The sequence below is a fragment of the Panthera leo genome, chromosome A1 (assembly GCF_018350215.1).
Source record: "Panthera leo isolate Ple1 chromosome A1, P.leo_Ple1_pat1.1, whole genome shotgun sequence".
Lineage (NCBI taxonomy): Eukaryota > Metazoa > Chordata > Mammalia > Carnivora > Felidae > Panthera > Panthera leo.
Window position 1 is genome coordinate 49640980 of NC_056679.1, and position 20429 is coordinate 49661408.

At 37.7% G+C, this 20429-nt stretch overlaps 1 protein-coding gene across 1 annotated transcript; it reads right to left on the reverse strand.

Moving 5' to 3' along the window:
• Positions 1 to 1015: 1015 nt before the first annotated feature.
• COMMD6 (COMM domain containing 6) lies at positions 1016 to 20307 on the reverse strand. The gene is made up of 4 exons (XM_042927965.1): positions 20205 to 20307; positions 20104 to 20115; positions 3368 to 3520; positions 1016 to 1320 (listed from the first exon to the last, which is right to left on the reverse strand). Exons 1-4 carry the CDS (start codon positions 20244 to 20246, stop codon positions 1270 to 1272), a joined length of 258 nt encoding a protein of 85 aa, XP_042783899.1. The 5' UTR covers positions 20247 to 20307; the 3' UTR covers positions 1016 to 1269.
• Positions 20308 to 20429: the final 122 nt, after the last annotated feature.

Consider the following 20429-nt stretch of genomic DNA (forward strand, 5'->3'; position numbering starts at 1 on the left):
CTTCTTATATTTTAAATGTATCTATGTTGTACATTATAGTTGTGGAGTTGTTTACCTTAGTTAACATAAATATTTTGTAAAACTTCTAAATTTTATAAAGTCATTTAATCTATCTGGAACTTACTTTTGTCTACATTGTGACAGCTAGTATAATTTATTAAATAAATAACATGTTCCCATCCAACTGAAATACCATCCATGTCCCAAATGCCTTGATCGATTTCTAGGCCACCTAGTATATTCTAGTGGTGTAGTTGTTTATTCCTAAGCAATGCCATATAGTGCTAATTGCTTTGGCTTTATGAAATATTTTCACAACTGCTTTATAAATCTAAATTCAACAGAAATCATCTAACACAGTAATTTGTGCTACCAGGTTAACTCAGTTATATAGAGAGCTCAAAATAAAACTTATTTTTCTATCTCTGAGCATGTACTTGAACTTCCTATAAATGTTAATAACAAACGACTGTTTTAAGGCAGCAATGGTCATTCCTAACCTGATCTAAATGCTTGAGAAGGAGCAGGCTCACTATTCTCACCGATTGCTGTTATTATAAGTGAATACTGAAAAACTGAATTTGAAATGTTATAATAATCAAATACTACCTTTTAAAAAATTTATATATATTTTATATATAGGACTCCATAAAAGATTTTGTTTATATAATGGGTAGCATTATTAACAAAATTTAAAACTCTTGGTCTAAGGGCGCCTGGGTGGCTCAGTCAGTTAAGTGTCCGACTTCAGCTTAGGTCATGATCTCACAGTCCATGAGTTCGAGCCCCGCATCGGGCTCTGTGCTGACAGCTCGGAGCCTGGTGTCTGCTTCAGATTCTGTGTCTCCCTCTCTCTGACCCTCCTCCGTTCATGTTCTGTCTCTCTCTGTCTCAAAAATAAAAAAATATCAAAAAAAAAAATTAAAAAAATAAATAAAAAAATAACAAAACTATTGGTCTAATACATAAACTTGTGTTGCCTTCAAAATCAATCATTAAACTCTGATTTTTTATTGAGATATAGTTTACAAAACAGAGTTCACCCTTTAAAGTGTTCAATTGAATAGCTTTTAGTATATTCACGAAGTTTTGCATTGACCACCACTATCTAATTCTTGTTTGTGTGATTTTTTATTATTAAAAAATAGAAAAACAAAAGTACAATTTTCAGTCAATAAATATCATTGGATCCATATACAGTTTGTTACAGAAAGTGAAGTCCATGATTTTAGAATGATGGCCACAGCTTATCAACCAAGTAATCAGTTTTCACACAGTTTCAATAACTGCAGCAATTTCCTTGAACTGTCTGTAGAAATTCTGCAGAGAAAAAAGGAAAATATTAACTTTGCTTTTAGAGGATAGGTTAAGTAGTTCTTTTACTTATATCTGACCACTAGAGGCTATAGGACATATTAAGTTTGTATGTTAATGTCTATATCACAATTATTATTGGAAAGTTATACAAAACAAACAAATGCAATTTGCAAATTGCAAGCAAAATTACTATTGTAGGGTTGGATAATTAGCTCATGATTAAACTTTTCAGAGGAGCACCTGAAAGGCTCAGTCAGTTAAGCGTCAGACTCTTGATTTTCAGCTCAGTTCATGATCTTAGGGTCATAAGATTGAGCCCCCCATTGGGCTCCATGCTGGGTATGGAGCCTGTTTACAATTCTCTCTCTCTCCCTCCACTGCTCATGCTCTCTCTCTCTCTCTCTCTCTAAAAAATAATAACAAATAATAAAAATAAAATAAAGCACAAAACAAAATTCTTTTGAGATTATACCAGAAAGCATTATTAAATACCCAACATTGTACTAGGCAATGAAGATAAAAACAAAAATGAGTTTGGGGGGCACCTGGCTGCCTCAGTCAGTACAATATACAACTCCTGATCTCGGGGTTATGAGTCTGAGCCCCATGTTGGGTGTAGAAATTATTTAAAAATAGAATCTTTTAAAAAAATGACAGTTTGGTTTCCAGGCTTCAAACCACTTTAAATTTAGTGAAAGAATGTATTTCAGAATGATAGGAGCTGCCTTGTTTAAGATATGGGTTTAGTGGGGTGCCTGGGTGGCTCAGTCGGTTAAGCGGCCGACTTTGGCTCAGGTCATGGTCTCGCGGTCCGTGAGTTCGAGCCCCACTTCGGGCTCTGTGCTGACAGCTCAGAGCCTGGAGCCTGTTTCAGATTCTGTGTCTCCCTCTCTCTCTGACCCTCCCCCGTTCATGCTTTGTCTCTGTCTCAAAAATAAATAAACGTTAAAAAAAAAAAAAAAAGATACGGGTTTAGTTACAATAAGAGAAACCCAACAATGACAATGGTTTAAATGGTAGAAGCGTATTTCCCTTTCATTTAAAAATTAAGATGGTGGGGCGCCTGGGTGGCTCAGTTGGTTGAGCGTCCAACTTCGGCTCAGGTCACGATCTCACCACTCGTGAGTTCGAGCCCCGTGTCAGGCTCTGTGCTGACAGCTCGGAGCCTGGAGCCTGCTTCGGATTCTGTGTCTCCCTCTCTCTCTGCCCCTAACCCACTCACATTCTGTCTCTGTCTCTCTCAAAAATAAATTAACATTAAAAAAAAATTAAAAATTAAGCTGACATGGTTGTCCTCCTATAAAAGTCATCTTTTTTTCCATCTCCCAAATCTCTAATAAGAGAGGGAGCAAGCAAATTCTCTTTTCCTTTCTTCTCCTCTACCCACCAGGAAGCTAGGAGGCAAATTTGAAACTTAACCTCATCAATTAGGATACTCTCTAATGACTTACATATTTTCATTTTCCTTCTTATTTGGTCTTAATTCTCTATTTTACTACTTAAGAGTATATATATTTCATTTTAATTTATATGTAAACTCATTATGGAAAGAAGTTGGATGTCACTATTTCCTTTTTTTTTTTTAAGTTTATTTATTTATTTTGAGAGAGGAAGAGAGAGAGTGCAAGTGGGGAAGGGGCAGAGAGAGAGAGGAAGAAAGAGAATCCCAAGCAAGCATGAAGCCTATTTCAAAGTTAAGATTCATTTAGCTTATCATTCTTGAAATAAAGCCTAAAAAGAATAAGAATAAAACAGTTAAATGCAAAGTAAGTATCCTACCAGAGAAGACGAAAACGTCCTAAATATATTCACAGAGGAGCACTGTGAAAGTGATCAAATGTGACGGTACACAAATTCAGCATTATATTGAAAGTACTGAAATTTATCAAGTTCCCAAAGAAAAAAAATTTAGATCTTTTGTGTGTACTAATAAATACACATCAAAACAACTGTAAATACAAACAATTAAAATTTTCCCTCAAGAAAGATTGCATGTTTAAGTAGCAATTACAGAATCAGGAACTACAATTGAATGAGTGAAATCACAAACCTGAAACTGTGGAATTGTCATTTCAAAGGACTTGTTCTTCACTTGGCCTGAATGATCCATCACCTTCAGCAACACTGCAACGTAAGGATACTTGAGAGATCTGCAACTGTCTGAGCTCACTGCCATCCCCAGTTTCCACTGAAAATCTACAAGCTGTAATGAAACATTACAGAACAATACAGTGGTAATAACAATGCCATGAATGCAGATATTTATTCAGTTTTACTGCTCTCACGTTGAACTTTTAGTTTCAATGCTGGTCAGAGTAAAAGAAAATATCTTCATTTAATACTGTTATGGGAACAATAATCAAATGAAAATGGAGAGAGGCAATAAGGGATATAAAGAGCTGGAAAACAATACTGTCATAATTACAACAGTAAACACACACACGCACACACACACACAAATCTTCACCAGGTATAAAATGGAGGTAGAAGGAAGATGTGGTATTCCTAGGTTTCCTTTCATTTTGCTCTGGCGGTTAAGGGGACTCCCAATGCCTTGTGGCCTCTCTTACCACACTTTCCTGTTCCACATATGCTTTCTCCCATCCCACAACCCAAAAGTCCTGAAGTGGAAGGTGAGTTAAATACCATCTCCTTATGTGACTGAGACTCACATGGGAATCATTCCAGTTTCCTTCTTCACGAGGATCCTCAGCCTAAAGCCTTACACTGACATAAACACTGGGTGATAAGGTGGTTTTAGATTTCATCACTGAGGATGATGAACACTTGTCAGGTGAGGTGCTATGTAGTTTACATGTATTCAATGCCTCACTGAATCATCATAACATCATAGGCTATTATTTCTATTTTGCAGATGACAAAGCTGAATTTCAGAGAGCTTAGATAACGTGTGCAAGGTCACACATTTCTGTGATCAGAACTGAAACCAAAGTCTGTTTGACTCCAAAGATTACTGCTTATTGACTACTAGCTGTCTTTACTTTGAATCTATTTTCTATCAGTGACTGCTCAGTGTTGCTGTGGCATAAAACAAGATTGGACAAATGCAGCTCTTAAAACTGACTCTAAAACAGCAGACTGTGAGTAGAGGAATTCTGTTTCGTGTTTTCAAAGCTTAGACAAGTAAATGGTACACAGCAGGCACTCACAAAAAATACTTGTTGACTACTTTTTTTGAGAGAGAGAGAAGGCAAGTATGCATGTGCACATGAACAAGCACTTGTGTCGGCGGGGGGAGGGGCAAAGGAAGAGGCAAACAGAGACTCTTCAGCAGGCTCCACGCACAGCACAGAACCTGATGTGGGGCTCAGTCTCATGACTGTGAGATCATGACCTGTGCCGAAATCAAGAGTTGGATGCTTAACCAACTAAGCCACCCAGGTAACCCTTGAATGATACTTTTTGCTGTCAAATTAATGCTGATAGGACAAAAAGCTTTCCTTGTTAATAAATCTCTTTTTATAAAATTTGGGATCTTTTATAAACAAGACTTATCTATATACCGCCTAGACGAGACATGCTCCAGAGGTAAGAAGGCAAACAGACTGAAAATGAAGGATGGAAAAAGATATTCCATGCAGATAGAAACCAAAGAAAGCTGAGGTAGCTATGCTTAATACCAGACAAATAGACTTTAAAACAAAGACTGTAATAAGAAACAAAAAGGAAGTTACATACTGATAAAGCAGTCAATCCAACAAGAAGATATAACGTGTAAATATTTATGCATCCAACATAGGAATACTAGATATACAACGCAAATATTAACAGACCTAGAAGGAGAAATAGACAGCAATATGATAGTAGGAGACTTTAATACCCTTCTTATATCAATGGATAGAACATCCAGATGGAAAATCAATAAAGAAACATCAGCTTTAAATAACATGTTAGCCCAAATGGACTTAACAGTTATTTACAGAACATTCCATCCAAAGGCAACAGAATACACATTCTTCTCAAGTGCACATGGAACATTTGCTAGGATCGAAATCCTCTAAGGCATCTCTTTCAACCACAATGGTATGAAACTAGACATCAATTACAAGAAAAAATCTAGAATATCCACAAATATGTGGAGACATAACAACATGCTACTAAATAATCGACGGGTCAAAGAAGAAATGAAAAGAGAAATCTAAAAAATACCTTGAGACAAAGCAAAATGCAAATGTAGCATGCCAAATTGTGTGGGATGCAGCAAAAGCAGTTCTAAAATAGAAGTTCATGGTGATAAATGCCTACATCAAGAAACAAGAAAAATCTCAAATAAATAAGCTAACTTTACACCTCAAGAAAACAGAAAAGGAACAGATGCCCAAAGTCAGCAGAAGAAAGGATATAACAAAGATTAGAGTAGAAATAAATGAAATAGAGACTAAAAAGACAATAGAAAATATGAAGAAAACTAAAAACTGGTTCTGCAAAAGACAAAATTGAGCATTTTAACTTAAAGATTAAAAAAAAAATTAAGGCTTTAGCTAGACTTACCAAGAAAAAAAGAGGAAAATAAAATCCAAAATGAAAGAGGAGATGTTATAAGTGATTCCACAGAAATACATAGGATCATAAGATACCACTGTAAACACTTACATACCAACAAATTGAACAACCTAGAAGAAATGGAAAAATTCCTAGCAACATACAAACCACCAAGCATGAATCATGATGAATTAGGAAATATGAACAGACCAACTACTAGCAAGGAGAGTGAATCAGTAATCAAAGACTTCCCAACAAACAGAAGTCAGAGACCAGATGGCTTCACTGATGAATTCTACCAAACATTAAAACAAGAATTAATATGAATCCTTCTCAAACTCTGCCACAAAACAAGCAAAACAAAACAAAAAACCAGGGAGAACTTTTCCAAACAAACTTATGAAGCCAACATTACCCTGATACTAAAAGGAGACAGGTATGCCACAAGAACAGAAAATTACAGGCCAATATTCCTGATGAACATAAATGCAAAATTCTCAAAAAAATATTAGCAAACTGAATTCAACAGTATATTAATAGGACCATATACCATGATCAAATCAGTTATTCCAGGGATGCAAGGTTGGTTCAACATCTGTAAATCAGTCAATGTGATACACATTTAAAAAAAATAATAAATAAATAAATAAAATAAAAAATAAAAAGATAAAAGATAAAAATCATATATAATCATCTCAATAGAAGCAGAAAAAAGTATCTGACAAACTTCAATATCCATACATAAAAAAAAAACCTCTCAACAAAGCAGCTATAGAGGGAATATACCTTAACATAATAAAGGCTATATATATGTATATGTGTGTGTGTGTGTATATGTATATATACACACACACACACACACATACACATATGTATACATATATGTACATATATGTGTATGTATGTGTGTGTGTGTGTATATATGTATATATATATATGACAAATATATGACAAGCTTACAACTAACATGATACTCAATAATGAAAAGCTAAAAGCTTTTCCTTTCAGATCAGGAACATGATGATGATGTCCACCCTCACCAATTTTATTCAACATAGAATTAGAAGTCCTAGTCAGAGCAATTAGGCAAGAAAAACAAGTAAAAGGCATCCAAACTGGAGGGAAAGTAAAACTGTCACTATTTGCAGATGACATACAAAGGAAACCTTAAGGATTTCATTAAGAAAGAATAAATAAAAAATAAAAATTAAAAAAAAACTGGTAGAACTAATAAATTCAATAAAGTTGTAGGGTACAAAAGGAATACATAAAAATCTGTTGCATTTTTATGCACTAATAATGAACTATCTGAAAGAGAAATGTTTTCTCAATTTCTCTTTCAGATAGCTCATTAGAAAATAATACCAGGGGCGCCTGGGTGGCGCAGTCGGTTAAGCGTCCGACTTCAGCCAGGTCACGATCTCGCGGTCCGTGAGTTCGAGCCCCGCGTCAGGCTCTGGGCTGATGGCTCGGAGCCTGGAGCCTGTTTCCGATTCTGTGTCTCCCTCTCTCTCTGCCCCTCCCCCGTTCATGCTCTGTCTCTCTCTGTCCCAAAAATAATAAATAAAAAACGTTGAAAAAAAAAAATTAAAAAAAAAAAAAAGAAAATAATACCATTTATGATTGCATCAAAAAGAATAAAATACCTAGGAATAAATTTAACCAAGGAGGTGAAAGACCTACACACTGAAAACTACAAGACATTAATGAAAGAAATTGAAGACACAAATAAATGGAAAGATAGCCTGTGCTCATGGATTGGAAGAATTGATGTTGTCCTTACTACCCAAAGCAATCTACAGATTCAATGCAATCCCTATCAAAATCCCAATGATAATTTTCACAGAAATAGAAAAAACTCCTAAAATAAGTATGAAAGCACAGAAGACCCCAAAGAGCCAAAGCAATTTTAGAAAGAACAAAGCTGGAGGCATCACGCTTTCTGGTTTCAAACTGTATTACAAAGGTATAGTAGTTTTAAAAGTACGGTATTGGCATGAAAAAAGACACACAGGTCAAATGCAACATAATCGAGAGCTCACAGAAATAAACCCATGCATATAAGGTTAATTAGCTCATGACAAAGGAGGCAAGAATATACAGCAGTGAAAGGACAGTATCTTCAATAAATAATACTGGGAAAACTGAACAGCCACATGCAAAAGAAGGAAACTTGACCACTATCTTATACCATACATAAAAATTTACTCAAAATGGTTAACGACTTGAAAGTAAGACCTGAAACCATAAAATTCCTAGAAGAAAATGTAGGCAGTAAGCTCCCTGACACAGAAGTCTTGGCGATGATTTTTTGAGTTTGACACCAAAAGCAAAAGCAACAAAAGCAAAAGTATACAAGTGGGACTACATTAAATTAAAAAGCTTCCGCACAGCAAAGGAAACCACCGGCAAAATGAAAAGGTGGGGTGCCTGGGTGGCTCAGTCACTTGAGTGCTGGACATCAGGTCAGGTTATGATCTCATGGTTCCTCGGTTCAAGCCCTGCATTGGGCTCCCCACTGACAGTGCCGAGCCTGCTTGGGATTTCTCTATCTGCCCCTCTCCCACTCTCTCTCTCTCAATAAATAAATAAACTAGCAAACAAACCTTACCAAAAAGGCAACCTACTGAATGGGAGAATGTAACTGCAAATCATAAATGACAAGGGGTTAATATCCAAAAAATGTAAAGAACTCATACAACTCCATACAAACAAACAAACAAAAATCGGACTTAAAAATGAGCAGAAGCGGGGGTGCCTGAGTGGCTCAGTCAATTGAATGACCGACTCTTGGTTTTGGCTCAAGTCATGATCTCAGTTTATAGATTTGAGCCCCATGTCGGGCTCTGCTGTCAGTGTACAGCCTGCTCAGAATTCTCTCTCTCCATCTCTCTCTGCCCCTTGCCTGCTCATTCCTCTCTCTCTCTCATTAAATAAACTTAAAAAAAAAAAAAAATGAGAACACTAAATAGACATTGTCCCCAAAAAAAGACACCTAAATCGCCAATAGGTACATGAAAAGATGCTCAACATCATTAATCATCAGGGAAATATGTGTCAAAATCATAATATCACCCACACCTGTCAGAAATGCTATTATAAAAAAAAAAAACACAAGAAATAAGCGTTTATGAGAATGTAGAGAAAAGGGAACCCTCATGCACTGTTGGTAGGAATATAGATTGGTGCAGCCACTATGAAAAACAGTATGAAGCTTCCTCAAAAAATTAAAAATATAACTACCAAATGATCTAGCATTCCCACTTCTGGGTAGTTATCTGAAGAAAATGAAAACACTAATTCAAAAAGATATCTGCATTCCCATGTTCATTATAGCATTGTTACACTAACCAAGATATGGAAACAACCTAAGTGTCCATCACTGGATGAATGGATAAGGAAAATGTAGTATGTACAAACAACGGAATATTATTCAGCCATAAAAAAGAATATGCAACAACATAGCTAGACCTTGAGAACATTATGCTAAGTGAAAAAGACAGAAAAAGACAAATACCATATGATGTCTTACATGTGGAATCTAGAAAAGAAAACTAAGCACATAAAACAGAGCAGGCTGGTGGTTGCAAGAGGGGGTTGAGGGAGTGGGAGAAATGGGTGAACTTTTTTATTAGTTTAAATAAACTGAACTTTTAAAAATTTAAAGTTAAAATTAAAGGAGGGATTGGTGGAGACCAAAATTCTCTCCCGTCTCAGATGCGCTTTGGGCTACTCTGCTACTATAATAAAGCCAGGCTAGTGCTATAGAAGGTTAACATCTTTAATAGGTAAAAAGACTGTGTAATTCCATTTTAAATAAAAGTTTTCTATGTAAAAATAAAGGAGAAGATAACAGAAGAACTACAAATGGTTAATAAACTCATGGAAAGGTACTCACCTTCATTAGGAAACAGAAATGCAAATTTGAACCACAATAAGATACCACCACACACCTACCAAAATGGCAAAATCTTTAATCTGCCAATTCCAAGTACTGGCAATGAAGTATGTGTCACATGCTATCGATGGAAGTCTAAATTGGGCTAATTGTTTTGGAGTATTGGTTTTATCTAGTAAAACCAAAGTTACGTATACCTCTGATCCAGCAATTCAATTACTAGAGATATATCCTAGAAAAACTTGTGCATATGTACACAGAATACATGTATGTTCTGAGCAACTATATCCCTAATAGCCCTAAACTGAAACCACCCAAATATTCATCAGTAGTAAGATGGATAAATGAAGTATATACAGCAATGAACTTCAGATACACTTAACACCAAAAATGTTGAAAGAAACAAAGTCAAAAGTTATGTGATTCCATTCACTTAAACTTGAGAAATAGGAAGTATAATATTAAGGTTGCATACACAGGTGGGAAAACTATACATAAAGGTCAGAACATGATTATCACAAAAGGATCGTCATTACCTCTAGGGAGGAGGGAAGGGAGGGGTTTGATTGGGGAAGGGCATGTGGTGGGCTTCTGGGATACTGGTAATGCTCCATTTCTTGAATTTGATTGTGGTTACAAAGGTGTTCACTTTAAAATTATTCATTAAGCTGTCCACGATAATGCACTTTTTTTGCCTATGCTATCTTGTAGGTATCAGGTGTGGGAAGTGAATATAAATCAGTGAGTTCCACATTTCTGGTTGAAAGGAAAATTTTATTGTACAATACAGTGACCAAGGGAATGCTTTACAGAGGGCATAAGCTTTCAGCTCAGTTTTGAAGATTAAATACAACTGAATATGAGAGGAAAATGTGTTTTCTTTATATATTCCATAAATATACATGTAACAAAAAAATAAATGTTTAATAATATTTAGCTGAACCAACTAGAGATGGAGATAGTCAGTATCTGGTATAAGAGATAGAGCATTGGGGCGCCTGGGTGGCTCAGTCGGTTAAGCGTCTAACTTCGGCTCAGGTCATGATCTCACAGTTCGTGAGTTCGAGCCCCACATCAGGCTCTGTGCTGACAGCTCGGAGCCCAGAGCCTGCTTCAAGTTCTATTTCTCCCTCTCTGCCCCTTCCTCTCTCGTGCTCTGCCTCTTTCTCTCAAAAATAAATAAAAATTAAAAAAAAAAAAGAGAGAGAGAGATAAAGCATTTACGTGCCTTAAAGGGGAAGGCTCCTATAAGGAAGTATGGAATATAAAGCTGACAAAAGAAGTCAAGAAGCCAATAAATCTTTTTGAATTCTGAGTTTTCAGAGGTTTTTAAAGTATTCTCGTATACTTGATCTCATGGGAAATATATCATATTAAGTCATTTAAATGTTTCCTGTATGCAGTGGGGACTCACTGAAACTTTTCAGTAAAGGGAATGATATGAAAGTATTGATTAAAAAACATTCATCTGGTGGCAGCAGAATACAATAATCCAGGTGCCTGATTATTTTAAGTGCCTGAACTGAGGTGGTAAAGGTAGGGTTAAGCTGATCCTTAAAGAATGAATCAGTAGGCCTTGATTATTTTCCTCATAATTATGGGAGAGATCCAAGACAACTATGAAAATCCGAGTGCGGATGATGAGAATTCTGATATCATGTATCAATTAGGACTCTATATTTCCAGTCCAAAGGTATTATCAAGTGGTGATAGAGGATATTTAAATAGCAATGTTCAGTAAGTGGCTAAAAATCCAGAAACAGAATTTGAGTTCATGATTAGACATAGAGTTTTTATATTAGATCAATGGTGATACCCATTCTTAAACTTATTCGGCCTGTACAATTCCTTGTTGCTTTCCTGTATACAGGAAAATGGTACAGAAAATCATTACCTATTTGACTTCGTCTGAAATAAAACTATGGATTATTTAGACCATTTCAAACCGAAAAGCAATTAAGGAATACAATGTTGGAATCCACTGATCATTGCAACGGTGAAACAGGCAGGTGAGGAAATATGAAGAACTTACTGTGCAAAATGAGTATTCCTAAATAAAAAAAAGCTGGGGTTAGGTTTATGAGATGAGAATTTTTCAAATCATAACCTGAACATTTAAGTGCAAGTTAAAAGCAAATTATAGGGGCACCTGGGTGGCTCAGTTGGTTAAGCATCCAACTTCGGCTCAGGTCATGATCTCACAATTCATGAGTTTGGGCCCTGTGTCGGGCTCTGTGCTGACAGCAGCCTGGAGCCTGCTTTAGATTCTGTGTTTCCCTCTCTCCCTGCCCCTCCCCTGCTCATGCTCTGTCTGTCTGTCTGTCTCTCTCTCTCTCTGTCTCAAAAATGAATAAATGTAAACAAAAAAAAAATTTTTAAAGCAAACCTTCTAATAAATGTGGTTTAGCCTTAAATAGGAATTAACTGTATCAAGGATTTTAATAAGAAAAGAACAAAAGAGAAAAATCAGAACAGAACATGCTTCCATTAGAGAGAATATTAAGAATGAAGTAATATAGCCCAAAAACTCTTGTAGAATTACGAACGTGAATTAAAAATGAAAATGTACAAACTAGTACATGAGTAGTGAAAAAAATATGAGAACATCCCAAAGTAAAATGAATACAAAGAAAAAAAATCACAAAACAAACATAGATAGTGAAAGATAAACAAAGACATTAGCTGTAGTCAGTCACACTTAAAATTGATATGGTAGCTGCAATTACTTACACAAAACATCATATAAAAATTGTCCATAAAGAAAAAATATCGATAAAGACCACTTCGGTTTAAATTTAATTTTTATTTTGTCAAAATACGACATAAAATACTAGAAAAACAATCATGTACAACTCCATCCTAGAAACTATTTTCTTATTCCTGTATCCCCATTTCTAGTCCTCATATGTAATTTTTACAGAGTCATAAAATACACACTTCTATGGCCTCTCCTTTTTTAAGTGAAAGTTTGCCAAAGGAAGGAATGCTAAGTATTCTGCACACATTAATCTCTCTCAAAAGTATTGAAAGGAAAAGACTGGTCAAACAACTCATCCAATGATCTCAAACTAATATAGCTGTTATTCCAACCCTAATTTGTCTGATGCCATATTCTATCCAGTTTTCATTATGCCTAGCTGCAACATGATTACTATCTGGAATTAAATTAAGTTGTAGTAGGTCAAGAAAGTAAATTGGTCTAGGGTGGCATGAGAACATTTATCATCTTCTAAATGCTAAACCTGAGCTGTCCAATACAGCAGGCATTACCCAAATGTGACTATTTAAATTAATAAAATAAAAACTGTTTTCAGTTCCTCAGTTGTGCTAGCCACATAGCAAGTGCTCCACGGCCACATATGGCTACTGCTCCCATACTGGACAGTGCCAACCAACATAGAACATTTCTGCCATCATAGAAGTTCTATTGGACAGCGCTATGCCACACCCTGTGTTTACATGTGTAAAGTGATCAAGGCAGGAGTTATTAGCAAATTTCTACTTAAGAATTCATATTACTCTAGTCCAAGTATACATTTTCCAAGTCATTAGTCTTCCTCATTTTCTTAAAGGATTTTTTTTAAGTTTATTTGTTTATTTAGAGAGAGAGAGAGAGGACATACACACAAGCGGGGGAGGGACAGAGAGAGAAGAGCGAGAATCCCAAGCGGGGATTTGGTTGCAGTGACAGTGCATAGCCTGAACCTGAACTGGGGCTGGGGCTGGTTCTCACAAACTGGGAGGTCATGACATGAGCTGAAATCAAGAGTCTGACGCTTAACTGACTAAGCCACCCAGGCTCCCCCTTCCTCATCTTGTTTACAGGCACCTTCACCCATACTCTTTTTAATGTTCTCAGTAGCACTCATCATTATCTGAAATTATCACGTTTCCTTATTTATCACCTGTCTCCCCAAAAAATGCAAACTTCCTAAGAGAAAGAACATTATCCATCTTGTTTACTACTGAATCTACTAGAACAGTATGTGGTACAAAGCGAATGTTCAAATAAGTATTTGTTGAACCAATATGTTTGGAACTGCTCAGGCATGTGGTAACTGGTCTCTAAAGATGGCTTCCAACAATTAGTGTCACCCCTCCCTGTACATACATGTCACTCCTCATATTAAGTGGAGCTTATTCTCCCCCTGCAGCCATCTGAGCTGTCCCTGTGATTGCTTTAAGCAACAGAATATGACAGAAGAGGCTTTCTGGAATCTTTGAGCCTAGACCTTAGGAGAACTGAAAGTGTCTGCCTCCTTCTTCATGGAAGGCTGACTCTTGGGACTCTCCCTCTTGGAACCCAGCTACCCTAATTTGAGCAGCCATGTAGGAAGAATCAAGTCACTCCAATTATTAGCTCTGGCTGAGCTCTTAGCCGAAGTTATCACTAGCCATGTAAGTGAGCCCCTTCGTTTCTGGCTCAATCACACTCCTAAATGACGGGGAGTAGAAGCTAGCTAAGTCCAGGTAACCCCCAGAGTCTTGGAAGATCATTAAACTGTTGTTTCAAGTCACTGAGTTTTTGGTAGTTTGTTACACAGCAATGATAACTAAAGCAGTGTAAACATAATCAGCTGAGAATAACTTTGTCAATAAACTTAACATTTATTCGTTAATGACATCGAAAATTCATTCTCATGGGCAGAAGACATGAACAGGCATTTTTCCAAAGACATCCAGATGGCTAACAGACACATGAAAAGATGCTCACTCACCATCAGGGAAATAACAAATCAAAACCACGAGGAGATTCCACCTCACACCTGTCAGAATGGCTAAAATTAACAACACAATAAACAACAGGTGTTGGTAAGGAAGTGTAGAAAAGGGAACCCTTTTGCACTGTTGATAGGAATGCAAACTGGTGCAGCCACTCTGGAAAACAGTATGGAGGGTCCTCAAAAAGTTAAAAATAGAACTACCCTACAATCCAGCAGCTGCACTACTGGATATTTACCCAAAGGATACAAAAATAAAGATTCAAAGGGGTACATGCACCCTGATGTTTACAGCAGCACTACCAACAATAGCCAAACTATGCAGAGTCCAAATGTCCAATGACTAATAAATGAATAAAGAAGTTGTGGTATATATGTATAATGGAGTATTACTCAGCCATCAAAAAGAAGGAAATCTTGCCATTTGCCACAAAGTGGATGCAGACAGAGTGTATTATGCTAAGTGAAATAAGTCAGAGAAAGACAAATAGCATGTGATTTCACTCATATGTGGAATTAAAGAAACAAAACAGATGAACATATAGGAGGGGGGAGAAAAGAGAGTGGGAAACAAACCATAAGAGACTCTTAAAGATAGAGAACAAACTGAGAGTTGATGGAGGGAGGTGGAGGTGGGGTGGACTAGATAGGTGATGGGTATTAGGAGGACACCTGTTGTGATGAGCACTGGATATTGTATGCAAGTGATAAATCACTGACTTCTACTCCTGAAGCCAATATTGCACTTCATGTTAACTAACTAGAATTTAAATAAAAATTTGAAAAAAAATTCTCATAATCATATAAATCTGAAATATATTAGTTTCTAGATATTTTGACAAAAACAGCTAAAAGATATTTCATATTTGGTTAGTGAAACCTGTTATTTACCTCTGAGAGATGCTAATACCTCCAATAAAAATAATACAGAAGAACAAAGCCTTTGCCATTAAGCACGTTCACTACTAATAAATTCATAGTACATATGCCCTCCAACACCAGGTACACATCATCTTCCCTCAAAAGTGTTTTTCATCCTCATGTCATGTCTACTGATGAATGCCATTCCCCTAGTGTCACGGGTTTGAAATGGTGGTAAACTGATTTTTCTCTCTCTTACTCAAAAAAAGTAAGAATTGATAGGTATTCAAATTTTATTTCAGAGAATGCCAACATTTATTCCCTTCTTCCGAGTCTCACTGCTATAGAGCTACACAAAGTTGTTTTTGTTTTTTTTAATCTTGCCTTAAATTTTACCATAGCCTCCTAATTAGTTTCTCGCCTACAGTCTTTGTTGGCTCTAATCCAGATTAGAGTCTCCAAATACTGTTTATAGATGAACCAAATCTAATAACACAAGTCAAAACTTGTAAAGTCTACTGTCTCACGAGTTAGTTACCAACCGGGCACTTGCGTCGTTGCCCGAAGCAATCCCAGTTTTCCCACCCATATCCAAAAGGGACTGCCTCCCTTCTTTAGATTCTCATTCAGTCTTTACACTTATGCTCATACTGCTCATCCTTCTTGCAACAGAATTCTCAAATATCTACTTCAAACTCCTCTCAAAGTCTACCTGCTCCATGAAGTCTTCCCTGGGTTTACTCAACCTTTCTATGAATATTCCTGTCATTTCTTACACTCGACCATTTAGAACAATCTACCTTGTACAGGAGTCATTTGTGGATTTGTCTCCCACCTCTACATCCACTAGACTGTAAACTTCTTAAGGGCAGTTCATACACCCAACACAATACACAAAAGAACAAAAACAGTCATACATTTATGAACCGCTTTATAAAATGCACAATAGTTTAAGTCACTATGTCTCATATATGGGAAGAGGGAAAGTAACACAAGATATTATGTGTCAATAAAACATCTTACATTGATTTGTACCATATAACTGGTAAGAAGGAAAGCGATAACATGTGGCAGCAGTAGGACTAATCATTCATCTGTGAGGAAGAGTTCTAATTAGACATCTAAAGGAAAATCATGAACTACTTCGAAACACTATCAAAATGTGTAAAAATGGATAATCTGAGACCTCTGGTGCTGGGTCATATGTAGCACTATGACTTGTTAAATTTAACAAACTCAGATTCCAAAGTCAGACAGACCTGAATTTGAATCTCAGCTCTGCTACCTTCTAACAATGTAGCTTTGGATAAGTTACTATGTCTCTATGCTCTAACATTCAATAAGAATTTACTGAAGAATATGATTTTCTAAGCACTGGAGATATAAAAAAGAATAAAACAAAGTTCCTGACCTCAGGACCTTACCTTCCAGTGGGGAAGGCAGACAATAAACAAATAAATATTAACAACAAGAAATAAATATAAAAAGTGTAAAAAAAAATGCAGAGTAAGGGGATAGAATGACTGGGAAGGTTATTTAGGTAGAGCGTGGGGGAGACTTCTCTGAGGAGTGGCTTTTGATTAGAAAGGGAACAGAATAAGGAATGGAAAAAGCACATGGACCTCTGGAAGAGAGTGCATTCTGGACAGAGGGAGAAGCATGCCTGACACAACTGGGGAACAACAATGGGGCCCAGGTACCTCGAGCGGCATGAGCTACAAGAGATGAGAGATCAGTTTTTGAATGGCCCTGCAGGCCATGGTCAACGTATAAGACTTTTTTTCTGGTGTGACAGGAATCACTTAAAAGACTGAGCAGGGTAAAGACCTGGTCTAACTTAAATTGCAAAAGTCTCACCCAAATTGCTGGATAGGGCATTATGTTTAAGAAGGAAAGGGGCGCCTGGGTGGCGCAGTCGGTTAAGCGTCCGACTTCAGCCAGGTCACGATCTCGCGGTCAGTGAGTTCGAGCCCCGCGTCAGGCTCTGTGCTGACGGCTCGGAGCCTGGAGCCTGTTTCCGATTCTGTGTCTCCCTCTCTCTCTGCCCCTCCCCCGTTCATGCTCTGTCTCTCTCTGTCCCAAAAATAAATAAAAAAAAAAAAAAAACGTTGTTTAAGAAGGAAAGCTAGGAGACTCAATTAGGAGCCTATTGTAGTAGTCTAGGCAAGAGGATGAAGGCTTGGACTCAGGTGGTGGCAGGGGAAGATGCCTTTAGAGTATATTTTAAAGATGGAGAGAACAGTATGCTGATGGCTGATAGATAGTATGGGGGGGGGGGTGCGTCAACTATCACTGGAGGTGTGATCCCAATTAACCTAATTCATACATTGGTGAGAAATATTTAAAGAACAAGAAAAGGTATTATAGCTCAAGCCTAAATATTAGCTATAACTGGTGCATTTTAAAAATCATATACTACAAACATAAATGACTGAGAGCTGGGTAATGGATTCTTCTTCCCTCAATGATATTCTTGAATAATCTACCCCCCTGCCCGAACATTATATTTAGAACCACATCACAAACTAGGAATTAAAATGTTCAATTTAGGAGTTCCTGGAGGTGAAACTCACAAAAGTGTGAGGGTGCCCCCCACCCATGACTGGATCCCTGAGATTCTAATTCTCAGACTTGTCCACACTGAGCCTCTAGCAACTTATCAATCATAGTTTGGATGTTCCTGATATTCTAATTCTCAAACTTGTCCACACTGAGCCTCTAGCAACTTATCAATTATAGTTTGGATGTTCCCACCCTGGCACTGGTTTCCAGAGCGATTTCCATTCCGGTAAATTGTAATTCTCTGTATTCATCTCACTGTCTCTCCAATTTGGGGGCAGCAGTTTGTCCTGTGACCTCACTTCTCTGACGAATCTAAGGCTTGTTCATTCTTCGGTTTATTCCGCTTCTTACTCATGGTTAGGATGAAGTGACGTCTTCCATATTCCGAGCTCCATACATGCCAGACTAGAAACTGACAGTCTAGCACTCATCATAATTTTCTTCATAAAGGTTTTAAACATCTTTTGTTAGATATATTGCAAAGTACTTTATAATTTACGTTGTAAATGATGTCTCTTATAAAAATATTTTTCAGGGGCGCCTGGGTGGCGCAGTCGGTTAAGCGTCCGACTTCAGCCAGGTCACGATCTCTCGGTCCGTGAGTTCGAGCCCCGCGTCAGGCTCTGGGCTGATGGCTCGGAGCCTGGAGCCTGTTTCCGATTCTGTGTCTCCCTCTCTCTCTGCCCCTCCCCCGTTCATGCTCTGTCTCTCTCTGTCCCAAAAATAAATTAAAAACGTTGAAAAAAAAAATTTAAAAAAATATATATATTTTTCAGCTCTGTGTCTGAATTAAATAATTGAATCATCTTGCTAAAGTCTCATACTAATTCTAATGTTTGTGCATTATCTTTGCTTTTTCTATGTAAACGATCATATAACTTGCGAATGATTGCACAAAAGGAATGAGGAGTAGGCTGAAAACAGCCCCCTCCCCTGACCAATGTCTGTATTCTAATCCCCAAAACCTGTGAATATGTCATCCTATATGACAAAACAGACTTTACAGACAGGACAAAATTAAAGATCTTGAGATTGGGAGATTTTCCTGAATTATCCAGGTGGGCCCAACATAGTCATAAGGAGGCAAAAGGTTCAGAGTCACAGGAAAGAGTTGTGGTGATGGCAACAGAGGTAGGAATGCTGTGCCTTCAAGACAGAAGTAAAAGCCACAAGCCAAGGAGTGCAGACAGCCTCTAGAAACCAGAAAAGAAAAGGAAATAAAATCTTCCCTAGAGCTCCCACAAGGAACACAGCCCAGCCAACACCTTGACTTGAGCCCCACAAAACTAATTTCAGACTTCCACCTTCCAGAACCATTATAAATCTGTGTTGTTTTAAACACTACCCCCCCCCCAAAGAGGTTCAATTTATTAAAGCCCTATAATCAATATAATTCAGCTTCAGCAAGTCTTACTCAACTAAACATATGATTTGGTGTTAAGTGAATGGATACAATGATTTATAAGAGACTGAATCAAAGTACACTAACCCAATAACTCAGAGCAAAGCCAGATAAGGGGGTTGATTAATCTTTCTGAGTGTCCCTACTTCCCAGGAATCCTCGGAAGCAATAGCATTTGGAGACAGATGACAGAGAGCAGTCAATGGACATCCCTCTGCCCTTTTATTTCTTATCTTATCCCTTTCTTACATTTTGTTTGGGCCTGGGAAACTCCTGACCTAAAATGCTCTGGTTTTAGTACTGTTCCTCTGGGCAATGTGTTATTAGGCTACCTGCCTAAAAATAATTTATTACCTGGAACAGGACAGGAACACTTAGAACAAATAGGCATAAAAATATTTTAAAATTCAAATTCTTATTTCTGGCATAAAAAAGGTAGACATTGAAAGGTTAAAGGAGGTATACTTTCCAGCTACAAAATAACTTTTTTAAAGACTTCGAACATGTTTGCAGCTCTACCTTTGTATATTTTAACAATTTCTTCTCTTTATATAGCACACGCCACAATACTGTGTACCTGGCTTTGAATAAACTCTCAGCACGAACAGTAACTGCTCTGTCCGCTTTGGGCTGGAGTGGGTGGTGCAGGTTCAATTACAATGGCAGCAGCTACTGCGTCCGGGGCAAAGTGGAAAGAGCAATTCTAGGTGTCGGGACGAAAGTCACAGACTCGCAGACACAGGCGTTGGACTAGGGGGACAGCTGAGGAAGGCCAGGTGCGACCGCCAGCCCCTTGCCCAGCTGACGCCGGCAGAGGGCGGGGCCGCCCATTCACTCACCTGGTTGGTGACCTGAAATGGAAGCAGAGAACACAATTTAGGGAAAGATCCCTCTAGCTCCAGAGCCCCGCTGCCCCGGCTCCTCTCAGGACAGGACTTACCTTGGACTTGGCATCCAGTTGCGGCTCGCCGCAGTCCTCCATACCAAACCGCTAGGGCTCACACCACCAACCGATCAGGTGATCCGTCCCCGGGCGCCAGCACTTCCGCTTCCTCCTCCCGCCCCTCGCGGACTGGCGCACGCAGCGGAAGTAGGGGGACTTGAAACAAACATATTTATGTAACTCACGCTGAGTGTTAATTAAATATTAGTTTCAAGGCGACAC

Bases quoted from the DNA above. Each gene is read 5' to 3' on its own strand.
- COMMD6 (XM_042927965.1), bottom strand. From the start codon at position 20,246: ATGGAGGACTGCGGCGAGCCGCAACTGGATGCCAAGTCCAAG. The intron at 1,321-3,367 runs GTTTGTGATTTC...TTTTCTCTGCAG, and splicing joins TGACAATTCCACAGTTTCAG to AATTTCTACAGACAGTTCAA.